The sequence below is a fragment of the Poecilia reticulata genome, linkage group LG17, assembly GCF_000633615.1.
Source record: "Poecilia reticulata strain Guanapo linkage group LG17, Guppy_female_1.0+MT, whole genome shotgun sequence".
NCBI lineage: Eukaryota > Metazoa > Chordata > Actinopteri > Cyprinodontiformes > Poeciliidae > Poecilia > Poecilia reticulata.
Genome location: NC_024347.1, coordinates 28,259,317 through 28,274,581, shown reverse-complemented (window position 1 = coordinate 28,274,581; position 15,265 = coordinate 28,259,317). Strand labels below are relative to the sequence as shown.

At 40.9% G+C, this 15,265-nt stretch overlaps 2 protein-coding genes across 8 annotated transcripts in view; one reads left to right on the top strand and one right to left on the bottom strand.

The window, feature by feature from the left end:
- The window catches only part of LOC103479939 (ATP-dependent 6-phosphofructokinase, platelet type), a 30,264-nt gene extending 28,768 nt beyond the window's left edge, over positions 1-1,496 (top strand). For all 7 annotated transcript variants that reach the window (XM_008434658.2, XM_008434662.2, XM_008434661.2 and 4 more), the window contains one exon: positions 590-1,496. In XM_008434658.2, the coding sequence (XP_008432880.1) occupies positions 590-734 (145 nt within the window). In that variant the 3' untranslated portion in view covers positions 735-1,496. The remainder of the gene's footprint in view (positions 1-589) is intronic.
- A 1,046-nt stretch (positions 1,497-2,542) lies between these two features.
- On the bottom strand, positions 2,543-14,953 carry pitrm1 (pitrilysin metallopeptidase 1). Its single transcript, XM_008434663.2, has 27 exons — positions 14,701-14,953; positions 13,764-13,869; positions 13,359-13,465; positions 13,069-13,220; positions 12,843-12,957; positions 11,867-11,963; positions 10,726-10,886; positions 10,513-10,639; positions 10,326-10,414; positions 10,111-10,239; positions 9,905-10,018; positions 8,299-8,395; positions 7,808-7,942; positions 7,524-7,662; positions 6,836-6,952; positions 6,616-6,745; positions 6,163-6,283; positions 5,968-6,044; positions 5,213-5,378; positions 4,997-5,097; positions 4,737-4,857; positions 4,607-4,657; positions 4,353-4,465; positions 4,043-4,168; positions 3,549-3,694; positions 3,026-3,128; positions 2,543-2,913 (listed from the first exon to the last, which is right to left on the bottom strand). The coding sequence occupies exons 1-27, from the start codon at positions 14,742-14,744 to the stop codon at positions 2,820-2,822; spliced, it is 3,078 nt and encodes a 1,025-aa protein (XP_008432885.1). The 5' UTR covers positions 14,745-14,953; the 3' UTR covers positions 2,543-2,819.
- Positions 14,954-15,265: the final 312 nt, after the last annotated feature.

Below are 15,265 nucleotides of genomic sequence, written 5' to 3'. Positions count from 1 at the left end.
GTTTTAGAGCTGCAGCAGGTTTAGAGCTGCAGCTGTTTTAGAGCTGCAGCAGGTTTAGAGCTGCAGCAGTTTTAGAGCTGCAGCAGGTTTAGAGCTGCAGCAGGTTTAGAGCTGCAGCTCCATCACTGCTTCATGCACTGAACAAAAGGAGTTTGTGTCCCATATTTAGCCCCTCAGCTGCTCTGCATGTCCTTCCAGTAATGTGCTGAAGGTGAGACCTACATTTCCTGGCCAAAGTATTCAAACCCCTGAAACCTTCAATAATTTATCAGCCATTTTGTTTTTTATTTGTTTTGCGAGGGTCTCAGAGTTTTGCTAGATGTTTTCCATCCAATCTGACAAAGTTTGAGGTAGAAAGAAAAGAAAAATGTGTAAAGCTGGAACTGCAGTGCAAGATAAAGTATTTTGTTATGGAGGATGAATAGTTAATTTTAGGTTAAGGGGTTTTTCTTTGCAAAACATTTTGAAAACTGTGTATCAGCATCGTCAGTTTTAATGTAAGAACGGCTCTTCAATTTTTTTTGCAAGTTTCTGTGGTTGAATTTACTCGTTAGTTTTGTCTCAGCTTCTTCTTTTGTTTTTATTTTAGCCACCGGATCCCGAAGGAGCAGTGGTGGCTCAAGCTCCGTCCCCTCATGAAAATCCTGGCCAAGTACAAGACGAGTTACGACGTGTCCGACGCCGGCCAGCTGGAACACGTGACCCGGGTTCGGCCCAAAGAGAACCACATCTGAACCGCTGCCAGACGACGGCTTTACTCCCACAGGAAACCTGCTTCACATTTCAGTGGCAGCTGCTCACACTGATTGATTCCTGCATATATATAAGGAAAGATTATAAAGGATAGAGGTTAAATTTATAAAAGGATTTATTGAATGAGTGTTTTCAGAAGGAATGTTACATTTTATAGGTAAAATTTTAGGAGGGTCATTTGGGAAGAGTATTTATTTTAAGCAAGCTAACATCTAACAAAGCTTAGATAGCCAAAGTTATTATAAATATATGCACTACTCATGTACTGTATTTAGGTTTTAGTGCCCCAAATGTAGCCATGTCTAATTATTGTTTCGTGTGAACACATCTCAGCCGGGGATGAAAATCTTTGATTAAATTTGGCTTTTATCACCTTCACCTGCACTTTGAGCTACACGGTCAATGTTATCACCCTAAAGCTGCTTTTGAAAAGGGAATCAATGTCTGGGGGATCGGATGTCCACACGCCGACTGGGAAATGCTGTAACCCTGACGGCTTCAGAGTGGGCAGGTGTGTGTACGGTCAGAAGCTAACTGTACGTGTGTGTCGTGTTGTTGCCTCAGCTGCTTGTATCCATCCTGGGCTTTCTGTGTTTGAACCTTTTAGTGGTTATTCATGCAGCCTGTTGCTGTAGCAGAGCCAAGTATTTGGAGGATGTGTGGAGCAGCAGCAGCCTGTTGGTGGTGTTAACGTGACGTGAGTGTCCTGTTAGAGTAAATAAAGCTTTTATGGTGTGGAAATGCTGAATGTTGTGTTCATTTGGTAAATAATGGGAACATGGATTAAAAAATGTCTTTTTATAGAGTTATTAGAGTCAGGAAACCGGATTAGAATAAAAGTTACAGTTCTTTTGAGGATCTGGCCCTTAGTTTTACTCATCCTGTGTGAATTATTAAAATCGCTTTCATTTGCTGATCTGGATTTTGTAACAAATCTGATTTGTTGTATAATTTAGTGTTAAATATTGGTCATTATTCATATTAACACCAAAAGTAATAGCGTAAATTTAGCCTTTAATGTTATTTTAGCCTCAATTGGCTATTTCCTAAAGCATCCAGTCCTTCCCAATCCTGTCGCCATCCTCTCGACCTTGAGCTGACATTCGACTTCGAGTCTGAAGAAACATCCACTTCCCCATAACCTTCTGCTGTCTGACCATTTTAATAACCTTTTGGTTCATTTTTAGGATTCAAAACCTGAGAGAAAAGTTAATTATGGTACATCTTTACCAGACAATACTGCAACAACTTTTAAAGAATCTTCCACTTTTAATTTCTTCAGTATCACAGAAACGGCAGGTGGTGGGAATTTGATCTTTAGCCCTTTAGAAATTCATGTCCAGAGTAGATTTCTTTAAAAAGAAGGTAATTATCCAGCTTTCTGGATTTGCATTGGTTTTGAGTTTTTAATAGTTCTGCACCATAGTCATCTAAATTATAATGCTTGAAATAAACCACTCGGTAATAAGAGTTTCGCTATAATTTTATGTTTATATTCTGATGTAATGAGCTGTATTTGTAGCCCTGAACCCAACAGAACGACTTCATGTTTTGAGTTGGATGAATCTACACTGCTCAAACAAATAAAGGTAACACTTAAACAACACAATATAATATACACTGATTGACCCGACGAGGGTCAATCAGTGTTGCTTCCTAAGTGGACAGTTTGATTTCACAGAAGTTTGATTTACTTGGAGTTATATTGTGTTGTTTAAGTGTTTCCTTTATTTTTTTGAGCAGTATATAAACCACACCAGAACAAACAACACCAGTTTCTGACAAGAAATCCCATTAAACTTAATGATTTAATGAGAAATCATTAAATTTCTACTTTCACAAAACAACTCGGATCTAGTTTTGTATTCAATGTGTTACAAATATTTCCCATCAGTCTCATGTACATGATGGAATAGAAAAAGGTTTAAACCGACAGCCATCAGCTTTAGTCGTCTTCATGTTGTGCGTCTCCGTCTCTCACCAGCAATAAAAATAAAACTAAAAAATGTACATTTGTGTTTGGTTTTCAGTCCATTCAAGCTTTGTGTCCAGTTATGAAAAGAACATTATTTTAATATCCACGTTGGATCTTTCTTGATTGCGTCGTTCTCTGGACCCAGGATGGCGACTCCACACGTGCTCTGACCCACGCTGAGGTACCTGCAGCAAAACAATCAGCTGATTTCCGCTTCGTGTGCAAGAGTTTCCCGAAGGCCAACTCAGATTTCAACAGCGGAGACATGAAACAATCCTTCATCCTGAGCCGCTTTACCTCTCAGCCACGTCCACCAGGCCTGCATGATGCACAGCAAAGAGCTGTTCTCTGTAGCTCTGCTTCATCTCATCTGTGACTCCACTGAGGAAGCGACTCGTTCCTGCTCCACAAAGAGACGGCGTCAGATACCAACTTAAACATCAAACCAGTTTGCAACCTTTTAACTGCTTTATTTAAACCACAAGTTAATAAAGAGCAAAAATGTGGATGCCATATTGAAAATGAAGTTAAGGGAAAAGAAAACCCAGGAAAAGTAACTAAAACCAGCTCGCAGAAAAAAGCATCTCAAATGTTACAAACAGATTCTGTGACAGAAGCCATTAAATCAGTTTCGCCTCCCTGTCCTGCATGTTTCAGGTGTTTCCCTTCTGCCACACACCTGAATTGTATCTCTGGGCGATTAACAGGCTTCTGCAAATGCTATCATTTGAATCAGCTGTTCTGGAATAGAAGCGCATCTAGAACATGCAGAGCAGGGGGGCGCTGAGGACCAGGCTGCATCAAAGTGTTGCATCGTCACCTTTATCTGAAGGAGCCACAGGTGAATCTACAGCGGAGAAAACGGAAAGCTTGGCTTCATCGATGTCCTGCTGAGAGAACTGGCCTGACTTGGCCCAGTCGACGCCTTTTCGAAATGCAGATAACGTCTGCACCGAGTTCGGATCCCTTAGAGACAGAAGAGAGGCTCAACGAAAGGCCTTTAATGGTTGCAAACTTTTAATTTAAGGAAAAAAGAAATCAGACGGATACAGGAATGTCCAGGCGTATTTTTTTAAACTGAGCATAATAGAAATGTCCACATTTTTCTTAAACTGAATTTTGGGTTTTCATTAGCTTTGAGACACAATCAAAGCACATAGAGGCTGAATTTATCCACCAGATTTTTGTTTTTCCTTCAAAATTTAAGGACCCAACATAATCAAAGAATGATTTTCACTTTCTTACATTGTAATAATTGTCATTTTCTATTGCAAAATGAAGTAAGGCTGATTGAAAGTGTGAACTGCTGCCCACCTGTAAGAGTAAAAGGAGAACACGCCGCTTCCTCCCATTTTGGCTCCGCCTCCATAGGCTCCGCCCTTCTCCCGAATTTCCCCATGGAGGAATTTCGCCGTCATCATTCTTGCCAAGATGCACAAACTGACCCAGATGGAAGATGGCAGCAGGTGGAGAGGGAGGATAAACGATGAAGAAATGTCAAACGGGACATAATTACTGTAACGTGATCATTTTGACATGTAGAGTACACCCTGTTGTTCATTAAGTTAGCTAAAATAAAAGTTATAATAAGGATGTAATCACTTATCAGTGGACTTTTCTGTACCTGGCATAATCCTGGTGGCAGAAAGGGACGGTACGAATACTCTCACCGACAAAGTTAACAGGAAAAGGCATCTGGAAGAACGTTTTCATCTGACATGGCTGGAAATTTGGCTCCTGTAGAAGCATAAAAAAAAAATCAGCTTAAACTTCAGTTAATACAGACATGAGTGTTGGATCCAGCATGTAATTCAGATTCATCACCGACTAGAAAACATTTTTCTATTCATCCAAACTCATTGATTATATTGAACTCACTGTTATTAGTTTTCTAGTTGGACCTGAATCATCCAGAGGGTCAAGTGGTTTCTGTAGCAAAGAAACAAAAATACATAATAAATGCATTTTCCAAGCAGGGCAACGATTCAATCCGTCAGGAATGTCTTACCTTAATAATATTAGCTCTGATAAGTTTACGCTCTTTTCTGTTTTCAGCAACGTCTTTAATAAAACTCTCCAACTCGTTTGCTGAGTCAGAGATCATCTGTGGCGTTGCATTGATTGCACACCTGTTATAAAATGAAGGAAGCAGGAAATGAAAAGGTAAACATTCTGTAGCTAAAATGCAACCACAGAAAGAAAAACAAACAAAAACCGATAAACTTCTCAGACTGAACTAAACTTCATCTAATCTAGCAATGATCCCACCTCATGTTCTCGGGGTTCAGAAGGTGTTTTTTGATCCGGGGTAAAACTCGGATGACTTGACTAAGATCTGGCATCTCTGCTATTCGCTTCAAAAACTTCACCTAATGTTCAAATAAAAACATAAAACCTGATCAGTGAACCACAGCAAACAAACAGCGACTACAGACAACAATCTGCTCCATCTTTCAGTCAACGCTGCCCAACGTCAGGATTTACCTGCTCCATCCCACCAAACGTCTCCCGGAGCTCCCCGGCTGCGGTCAGGTGTCGGCCAGCTCTGGTCATGGCGTACATGTGACCAGAGTCAGAGATCCCGTTTGCCAACTCCTGCGCCGCCATCATCACCAGAACGCGAAGGCGCTCTTCGCTGTCAAAATGAGGGCTGAAACAGAACCACCAGGCAGCACCAGGCTTCTGTTATTCCATGCAAAATAAATCTATAAAAACTAGTTTCAGACTGGATTAGAAGAGCTAAAGCTTCCTTATCTCACCATGGAAAACAAAGTTTAAAGGTTCAATCCATAGCAAGAAACCAATCAATTAAAATTAAATAAGTCTAATCACTTCTGATAAGAAAAATGGTCAAATATCCAGCCAGAAAAACAAGAGAAGATTGACAGGATGTCCATCCATCCATCCATCCATTTTCTTGCACCCTTGTCCCTTAATGGGGTCAGGAGGGTTGCTGGTGCCCATCTCTAGCTAATGTTCCGGGCGAGAGGCGGGGTCACCCTGGACAGGTCGCCAGTCTGTCGCAGGGCAACACAGAGACACACAGGACACACAACCATGCACACACACACTCACACCTAGGGGCAATTTGGGGAGGCTAATTAACATGACAGTCATGTTTTTGGACTGTGGGAGGAAACCGGAGTATCCAGTAACCCAGAACCTTCTTGCTGCAAGGCAACAGCTCTACCAACTGCGCCACCGTGCAGCCCAAACTAATGTGTATTAGTTTTATGCACCTGTTGAAAATGTGGCTCCACAGTTTAAACATGTGAGGAAGGTTTCTCTCCAGGCAGCAGGAGAACAGGAGGACCCCCTGAAAGAGACGGCAACAATGAGCTGATCATTCCTCCAGAGGCAGAGCTCAGCTTGATCCCTCAGCCAACAAGCAACAAGCAGAAGACGACAAAAGGATAAATGTGTTTTTGTCTGACCTGCTCAAACGTGTCCATCTGGGTGCAGTCAGGGATGACCTGCGTTGAGACAGACATTCCTCCTGTCCTCATCTCCATCTGCTGGGCCTGCTGCCTGTAATCCAGGTCTCCACAGCCCATTCTGCCCAAAACAACAACTTTTAACCCGCTGCGTCAACTTTTCAAAGCAAATTTAAGTGAAAACATGCAGTAAACTAAAAATAATTACTCAGTTAAATCAACTGTGTTCATAATATTCGGTAAAGATTTAAGAATATCATTACAAAAAGTATTTTTATGAAGAACTGCATGAGTGTTCCTTTAAAAACACTTCTAGAGTGAATTAATCCAACTGCAAGAACAACAGTGGATGTTTCTCAAGAAGAGGAAGAAACATTTGACATTAAAGTGTCTTTCCAGTGGCGTTTGTCTCCAAGCCCAGGCCGGGGCTTTGGCTCCAACGCTGGAACTCACTTGGTGATAACGCTGCAGAAGAGCGGCACGTAAACCCTCAGGTCCTCTGGCAGAGTGTTCAGACTGCACATGGCTCTGAAGTACACCAAACCGTTTGTGGGCTGCTCACAGTACTGAACCGGGACATGACCTTCAGCCATGAGAGCGAACACACACCGCGTCAGAAACAAACCGGCTCGTTTCGTTACCATCAGATGAGACGAGGAGTGGACAGCTGTACCTGCAGTGCTCAGCTGAACGGCAGTGAAGGGTATCGCTGGCTGGATGTCGGACACTTTGAGAGCAGGGAGACACGAGGCATCCTGAGTTTTACTCTGAGTTTCCAGCAACTCCAGACCTTTTCAACAAGAAAACATGCAACTCAGAAATACATCATTGAATCTCCTAGCTTAGCCTCATTCCTGAAGGATGCTGATCAATCAATCAATCAATCGGCTTTATTTATACCGTTACGTAGATCTGGTTACAGTGAGGCGAGTCCGCTTTATTGTCAGACAGGGAAACTTTACATCAACACAACAATAAATAGAAATATAACCTGAATCAAAATGGCCTGGTGATCAATACTTTAAAAAGTTAAAAACCAATAAAATGGTATAAAAGAAAAACGTGAAAAAAGGACTAAAACACAGCATTCTTAATAGGACAAGGTTAAAGAAAAGGAAATACTATTAACACTATGCTAAATCAAATTTTAGAAGCTTATTGCAACAGAAAAAGCTGGTTTTATATCACGTAGTTTTACATATGGGGATCAAATACCTGCATCCACCTGGGAAGAGACCCATCCATGTTCTACAGCATGGAAAAGATTGTAAAATTCTGAACTAATTTTTCCAATAAAAAAACTAAAATATAACAACTATATATAAAACCAGGCTCTAAAGAGAGCAGGAATCGGATGTTACCTTTCTCATAAATCTCTTTTCTGTCGCCGTCGGTCAGAACTGAGATCTTTTCCTGAAGTTTCTCCTCTTCAGCCTGGGCTTGTTTTTCCAGGAACGCCTCGTCAGGACTCATCCTCAGCGTCAAACGATGCGTGTTCTCCTGCACAAATAATCCATTCAAGGCAAAAATGACCATGGAATTAAAATCTAATGTGCTTTATATCCATAAACACTATATTAATATATGCCAAGCACTGTTGATTTACCTTTTTTCCCCTAAATTAAGGCTAAATTCATTTGTTTACCTTAAAGTAGTATCTGACTTTGTCCTGGAGGAAGTGAGGGTTTTCTTGCAGAGCCTGTCTGAACTTTGCAACGCTGTCGCTGATTCGGAGCAGCTCTACAGGATCTCCATCGTGGTTCCAGGATGAAGCTACATACTATTAGAAACATGCAGAAAAAAAAGCCCATAATGAAGGAAGACTGACAAAAAACTGAAGGTCAAACTGAAACGGCAAGCAGCTTTTTCTGCATGGCTTTTACTTTATGACACCTAAAAGCCCTTAAATAAATCACTAGGAATGTAAACCTATAATCACAGCTACTTTAGTGATGATGGGTTAGAAGAAAACACCCATAGCAGAATATTTAGTGCAAATAAAACGGATTTGTGTAGAAATACACAATTTATAGAAAATAAATTCCAGATTTTAAACACAGAAAACACAAACACACAACATAAAACACGCTTATGTCTGAGTGCTGAAATAATCTGAAGGTCAAAGGGTGAACTCACAGAGGCCAGAGCCAGGCCGAAGTTTGTGGACTGATGCTTCATCTGGATCTCGATCTTATGAAGCAGAGCTTCGATTCTCTCATCCTCAAAGCCGTTCCTGCCACAAAACCCAGAACAAGGAGGCGAAAAGTCAGGTTATTGTTCTTAAATAACTTGATAATGTAACATTTATCCTGTTCAGTTCAACAACAAAAAAAACAACACATCCTCATTGACCTTTAGCTCTTCCATACTTTGAGTCTATCAGCTTTGACATGTTCTCACGTCTTGACCCCACACTGTGAGAACGTCTTCCACAGATCATCGGTCAGGTTTGGTTCTGACCTCTGGCTCAGACTTTCTAAAGCTGGACCGTCTTCAAACAAAGTGATTATTTGTTTTTTTTTATTTTTGTTCAAGACTAGTGCCAAATAATGATTCAACATTATTTATCTTCAGCTATGAAATGTCTGAATGCTTTGAATCAAAACTGATTGATTTTTGGACAAACTATTCAGAATTTCATCCTCCTTGACAAAAACATTGATACACAGAGGGATGGAGGGAAACATCGTTTCCCTGGATACAAAGTAGGTAGAAAGGATACAGCAAAGGAAAACATTTAGATAATGTGACAAAGAATAAAGTCTAGACCAGTGGTCCCCAAGCTACGGCCCGCGGGCCGGATCCGGCCCGCCGCCACATTTGGTCCGGCCCCCTGAACAATACCAGAGAGCATTCAGATTTCTTTTCATATATCCGGTTTATATGTGGATTTTTCTTCAGGGGGCTCTTTAGCAGGAAGTGTTTCCTGTAAACTGTGGGTGTTTTGTTTTGCATGGCGCATTGCTGCCATCTGTTGGACTTTTAGGGAACTGCTTGACTTTTATGTTATTTAATCAGTACGGTTGTTTACTAGCGGTAGAGCAGATGAACACACGTGTTTGTTATGAACGCTGTATTCCAGGTTTCCCTCAATGAAATATATACTAGTCAGTCCCAGTGACCGTTTCTCTAACGGTTTTTGCCCATGTGCTTTCTGGGTAAAAAAGTTTTTATCCCCCCCCTGGTCAACAAAAAAGCGCAGGTCATAAACGTGTAACACTTTTTCTGTTACAAACTGACTCCGGCCCCCCACCAGAGAAGGGAAAAGTTATGTGGCCCTCACAGGAAAACGTTTGGGGACCACTGAACTAGACATTTAATTATTTTTATTTTCTGTCCATAATTATCCAGATCTGGAAAACACTGACATCAAAATCCAAACTTTGTCCTTATTGCTCCTTTAGAAACTTCATTGTAGTTTAGTGTCATCAGACCATAACAGCCTCCATAGAGGTAAGAAAAATATAGTAAAGACAATATAGATGCTGTGACCTGTAGACCAACCAGCTCTGGTTTAAAATCCCGCAGCTCATTTCGTTCTGCTGTTCCACCATGTCCCTCATGTCCTCCAGTCATTCATGACCCTCATTATGATTCCACTGCATATTTAATGCCGACTGATACCAGGAGATACTTTTAATTCTTTGTAACTTTGCTGCAAACTACAGCATCAGCTACAATATGCAAACGATGAAACATGATTCACTTGGTTAAAAGAAGAAGTCAAAGTGCCGGGACTCACTCTATGATATCGTCGATAGTTTGGTTGATGATTTGTTTGACCCTTTCTGTGTCGTGCTCAGCCAGCCCCTGCAGGCCGATGCTGAAGGACGCCTCTTTGGTGCTTCCGTCATATCTGTGGGACAACGAAAACAGTTTTTCACAAAACTTCCAAGATGCAACATTTGCATGGTCAAATATTCTCCCAAGCAACGTTTATGTACAAACCCAACAACAGAGGAGAAGTCACTTCCTATCTTGGGTTCGATGAGGGATTGGTAGAAGGGCGAGTTTGGTCCAGAGACCATGAGTGAAGACAGTAGGCTGAGAGTGAATCCTTCGAAGGAATCTGTGATGCTAAGAGGAGAAACACAAACAAGTCAGGCTGAAATCACACAGCTGGACTTTCATTTTCCAAGACTATCGATTAAGTCGGATCTTACTCTCCCAGCAGGTAACTCATACAGAGAGTGTTCTGTTTAGTTGGATCTGGAGCCAAAGCATCAGGGCTGCAAGTCACATGGTCTTCTCTCTGGACAACAACAGTGAAAATCCACAGAAACATCAGAGCCATTGCTAAACGTTTATGATTTTATGAAAACGGCGTGTATGTTTGACACGTGTGCTTACTGGACTGCTCCAGTGAGGCTGAGATGGGACTTCTGTCCTTGCATTGATGCGATCAAACTTGCAAAGAGCCTCTTCTTGGATCTGCTGCAGATGGTTTTCCAAAGGCAAATCTCCATAAGTGAAGAACCTGAACATTTAAGAGAATGAAGGATATTCTTTAACTCCCAGTTTCCATTCCTGTCCAGCATTGTTGGGAACGCCGGGCTTCCTTACCGGGCGTTACTGGGATGGTAGTGTGTGGCGTGAAACTGCTTAAGCTGTTCCCAGGTCAGGTCTGGAATGGCCAGCGGTTCTCCGCCCGACACCACAGAGTAGGTGTGGTCAGGGTACAGCTTGTTTTGAAGATGCTGTGCGTATAAACGCTCACTGTCTGACTGGAAAAGCACACAAAAAAAACGATCAGTGGTTCATTTGTCATTAGAGATGTGCCAATCGATCGGTCACCGATCATAATCGGCCAATTTTTGTGAAAAAGTGTATGATCGGTGATCGGCAATCATGGTCTCTTGTTGCCGATACCGATCGCCTGCATCTCATTTCTCAGCCTGCCTGTGCAGCTGGTCTCCTCTTTCCTTCACACTGCGCAAACTCGCAGCAACAAATCCTAAGCKATGTGGAACTATAACGCACTGAGTGACTGGGGAAGTTTGCGTGTTGCGGCGGAAAATTGAAGCAGGTCAAAATGCATCAACACAACGAATCTAWTACGACATAAAAAYAATGCCATACTTGACGGAGTTTGGCTACATCGAGGCTCACTGCAGTAAAAAGACACATGGAGGATCAGATAGCAGGTAAAGCAGCACACAGCTACAAACACTCACCCGGATTAGCATGACGGTCAGAAAGCTAAACAAATAACCCGCAAAATTATTTAAGTCTTTGAGCTGCGATGTAAGACGCTGGTTCTGCTCTCGCTGTTGAACCGCTGCTGTGAACCGTTGGTTTTGCTGCTGTGTTCATAACACTTAGTAAAAATGGATATTGTATAAAACATTAATATTCCATTAATTAACGCTAATGAAAAATCTAAACCAAGTAAAGTTACTAAGAAATATTCAAGTGTCAAAAAAAATAAGAAAAACTCAGCTAAATGCTGCTTTTGGAAGTTTGGTTGAGCATATTTAGTAAACTGTTGTGGTTTGAGAACTGGAAACCTCCAAACACCTCATCTCCCATCAAGCTCCTCCCATTTTGAAATGAGATCAAGGAAAAGACCAGTTTAAGATGAAACAATGTAGATTTATGACAAATTCTGACTGCCAAGTATGTGGTGGACTAGAACTGTGTGTTTAAATAAACTAAAAATGCAACAGTAACAGTGCACGCTGAAATGCACGTGATAGTGACTTACAAAGGCTCCTTTCATCTCGTTGAACACAACTCCCTTAAACACCAGCGGGGAGCTGGGATTGGCCGGATCTTCATGCTCCAGCCTCCAGCCTTCCTGCCTGGACAGAGTAACCACAAACACTCCAGTTTGATATGCTAAAAGAAAAAACTGCTTTTAAAAAACATGGCAAGGCCAAGCTTATTTGCATAGCAAGTTATTTCACCACAATAAAACATAAAAATCCAAAACATTGCAGCAGCATACAGAAAGGAAAGCAATGAAATGTTGGAATCCAGATTATATTTAGTGATGTTCCAGTAATTATTTACCAAAGGGGAATCAAAACAAACGGGTTTTTAGTCTTGATTTTCAGTAATTAAAAAAGATAAATGCATGGCTGACTTTCTACATGTTGCTGGGACATTAGAGCTTTAATCCTGGAAATTTTTTTTCCGGTGATAGAAGGCCGACTTTGTGACCGTCTCTATGCGACTCTGAAGGTCTCAGTCCATCACCAGACCCAGATTTCAGGCCTGATCTCTACTTTTTTATCTGCAACAGCTGAAGCTGTGCGCCAACTAGTGATCGTTTCTCCAGTTTTGTTTTTATTCAACAGAAGAAAATGAGTGTCTACTAATCACTTGAATTATTAATTGATTATAGTCTGAGCTAGCGTTAGCATGTGATTTTTGTTAGCGCCAATAAAAAACTAGCCAGACAAGTAAAGAACAAGATAAAACCAAATCTGCAGGAGCAACAATTTACTATTACATCTGTAATGTTTATTAAGAGTATACAACATAAAGCAAGATCTTAAACCACTTTTTAAAACAGAGTACCACCGTCTGCATGCCAAAAGTATATTTTCATTGAAAAAAATTGAATTTATGAATTTACAACACCTTAATTTAACTTATTAGAATATAAACGGAGTTAAACTCAAGTTAATTGGCTCTAGTTGTTTATGGTCAATGTGAAGAGAGCAGCTGAATCTCACCAGAAATCTTGTTCTCGTAAACAAGGGAAGAAAACTGCATCCAGATAAACTGAAAGAAGATTCTGGAAGTCTTTCCCATTTTGGGTGGAGAATGGATACATTGTGTAGTCACTGGCTGTTCACACAGAAACATAAAGCAGGTTTCTTACATGGATTTATCCGAGGATTAATCAACACAATCTCAGCACAGGCGTCTCAATATATTCACAACCAAATAATAGCGAACCTGTGAATGCATTCATGAAGGTGGACAGCGAGCGGTTGAGCATCTTGAAGAAGGGATCTCTGCAGGGGTACTTCTCAGATCCACACAGCACCGTGTGCTCCAGGATGTGGGGGACCCCTGTGCTGTCCCTCGGGGTCGTCCTAAACTGGACACTGAACAACAGCAAGAGCAAAATAAGAAAAACTACGAAACCAGGAAACCATTTCTGATTCCATTTGCAAATAAGACGCAGCTGTAATGCTGTTAAAAACCCCACAGATTAAACAGTTTAAAACTAAGAGCTAACCGACCTGAAGAGGTTGTTTGAGTCATCCCGGGCTGCATGCAGGTACTGAGCTCCAGTTTTATCGTGGGTTAACTTCACAGCTGTGAGACAAAGGTCAGGGATGGCCGCGACCTGAGGACGGTCAGGATAAGAAGCACCAAGTTTAACTTCAAGGTTACAGACATAAAAACTAAAAATGTCCTGAAACAAGACAGTTAACACACCGCAGGAAGCACAAGCATGTAGCACATTTAGAATATTGAGATCCGCAGTGATTATAAGGCAGTAAAAGTTTACCGATTTAATTATGTCATTTGAGATTTTATACTAAGGGAGAAAAAAATTCTGAAACAACATCCAAATGTTCAGATAAGCAACAAAACAGTCAGATGATCAATTATTGCACCAGCCAGGCGAAAGCTGCTTCTACCTCTCTGACAGTGAAGCCGTGGATTTTCTGCCCCGGCTGGAGCTCCACAGCCTGTTCTCTGGCTGATGAGCTGCTCGGCCTCCATGCTTGGTGTCGTCCGTTCAACCTGGAGGACCAAGAAGCACATACTTGCTCAATCAGAACTCCAGAGAATTTGGCAAGAAACCCTGCATGCATACATTTCCCATTTTCTCTCAACCTTCAGAATTAAGAGGTGACTTTATTTTAAAAAGAACAGCGTAATTATGTTGCAGAATCGACATGTCCACCAAATATGCTACAACACTTGTATGATTTAAAACGGCAATATAATGACAACTCCACCTACTCCTCAGATTTGAAGTAATTTAATGTGGTTGTCAAGTTTAACTTAAATGATTTTTTGTCTAAAATAACACATTGACGCCCCTCTTTTCAATTTTCACATGCTGATACAAATATCTGCGCTATTTATTTTATGATTTCCTCTCACTTAGGTTAATGTATGTATATTATTTTTTTATTTTAGAATTAGATCCTGCTTGTATTTTGTCAAAAAGAGGCCTGACGCCGCCACTACAACAATGAGTGCTGTAATTTATTGATTTATTGATGTCAAAAAGCCCAGGTGGTCACATTCACAGGATGTTGTGTCGCAGTTAAACATGCTTAATTTCATCCCTGAAGCTATTTGACCTTTTTAAACACATTGTGTCTATTGCGGGTTAAATTAATATACGAATGAGTTTTAATCTCAGAATTTGAACTGGCTAAACAAAGTCTAACAAAAAATACAAAACTAAAGCAAAGTCTTTCATTTCATCATGCAAACGGGTGTGTTTTCACATAATTGTAATAGCACAGGTAATAAATAATAAATGACATGGATTTACAACCTTAAACAAACATTAAATAAACCTTAGCTTTTTACTAAGGGTGCCGTTATACACCAACTCACCGAACATGAAGTCTCTGGAGCACAGTCTTCGTAAGCCGAAACATTATTTTTATACCAGTTGCAAAAATAAACTATTTTCTGTTTGTGTCCAGCTACAACCCACACATTTCTACCATAATTTGAACAAATTCACTGTATTCAGACTCAGCATCCCCGGTCTGTGTCCTCCTCATGCTGTGTGTTGTGTCGCTGACATGTTGGTTCAAAGATGGCCGCCACGCCGGCGCTGATCGCAGATTTCTAAACCATCTGCTATCCACTTTAACCAATCCAACCGTAATGGTGCTCTACTGTTAGATGTTGCGCAATTTTTCCCACGAGTGAGAGGGCAAATGACGTTTCAACGTCCTCATTTTTGATTGGTCAGCTTGTGAAGAAGAAACTATATGATTGGCTGAGTAACGTCAGAGCTCTAAGGTTACCAAACGATGACTTGACTTAAACGAGCAGGACATTTGGAGAATTTACTACGCTTTTAATACACTACATTTTGAACACTGTAACACGAGAATAAAAAGACGCCACGTTTCCTCATTTACATTAATCACATGGAGAAAGAAAATGC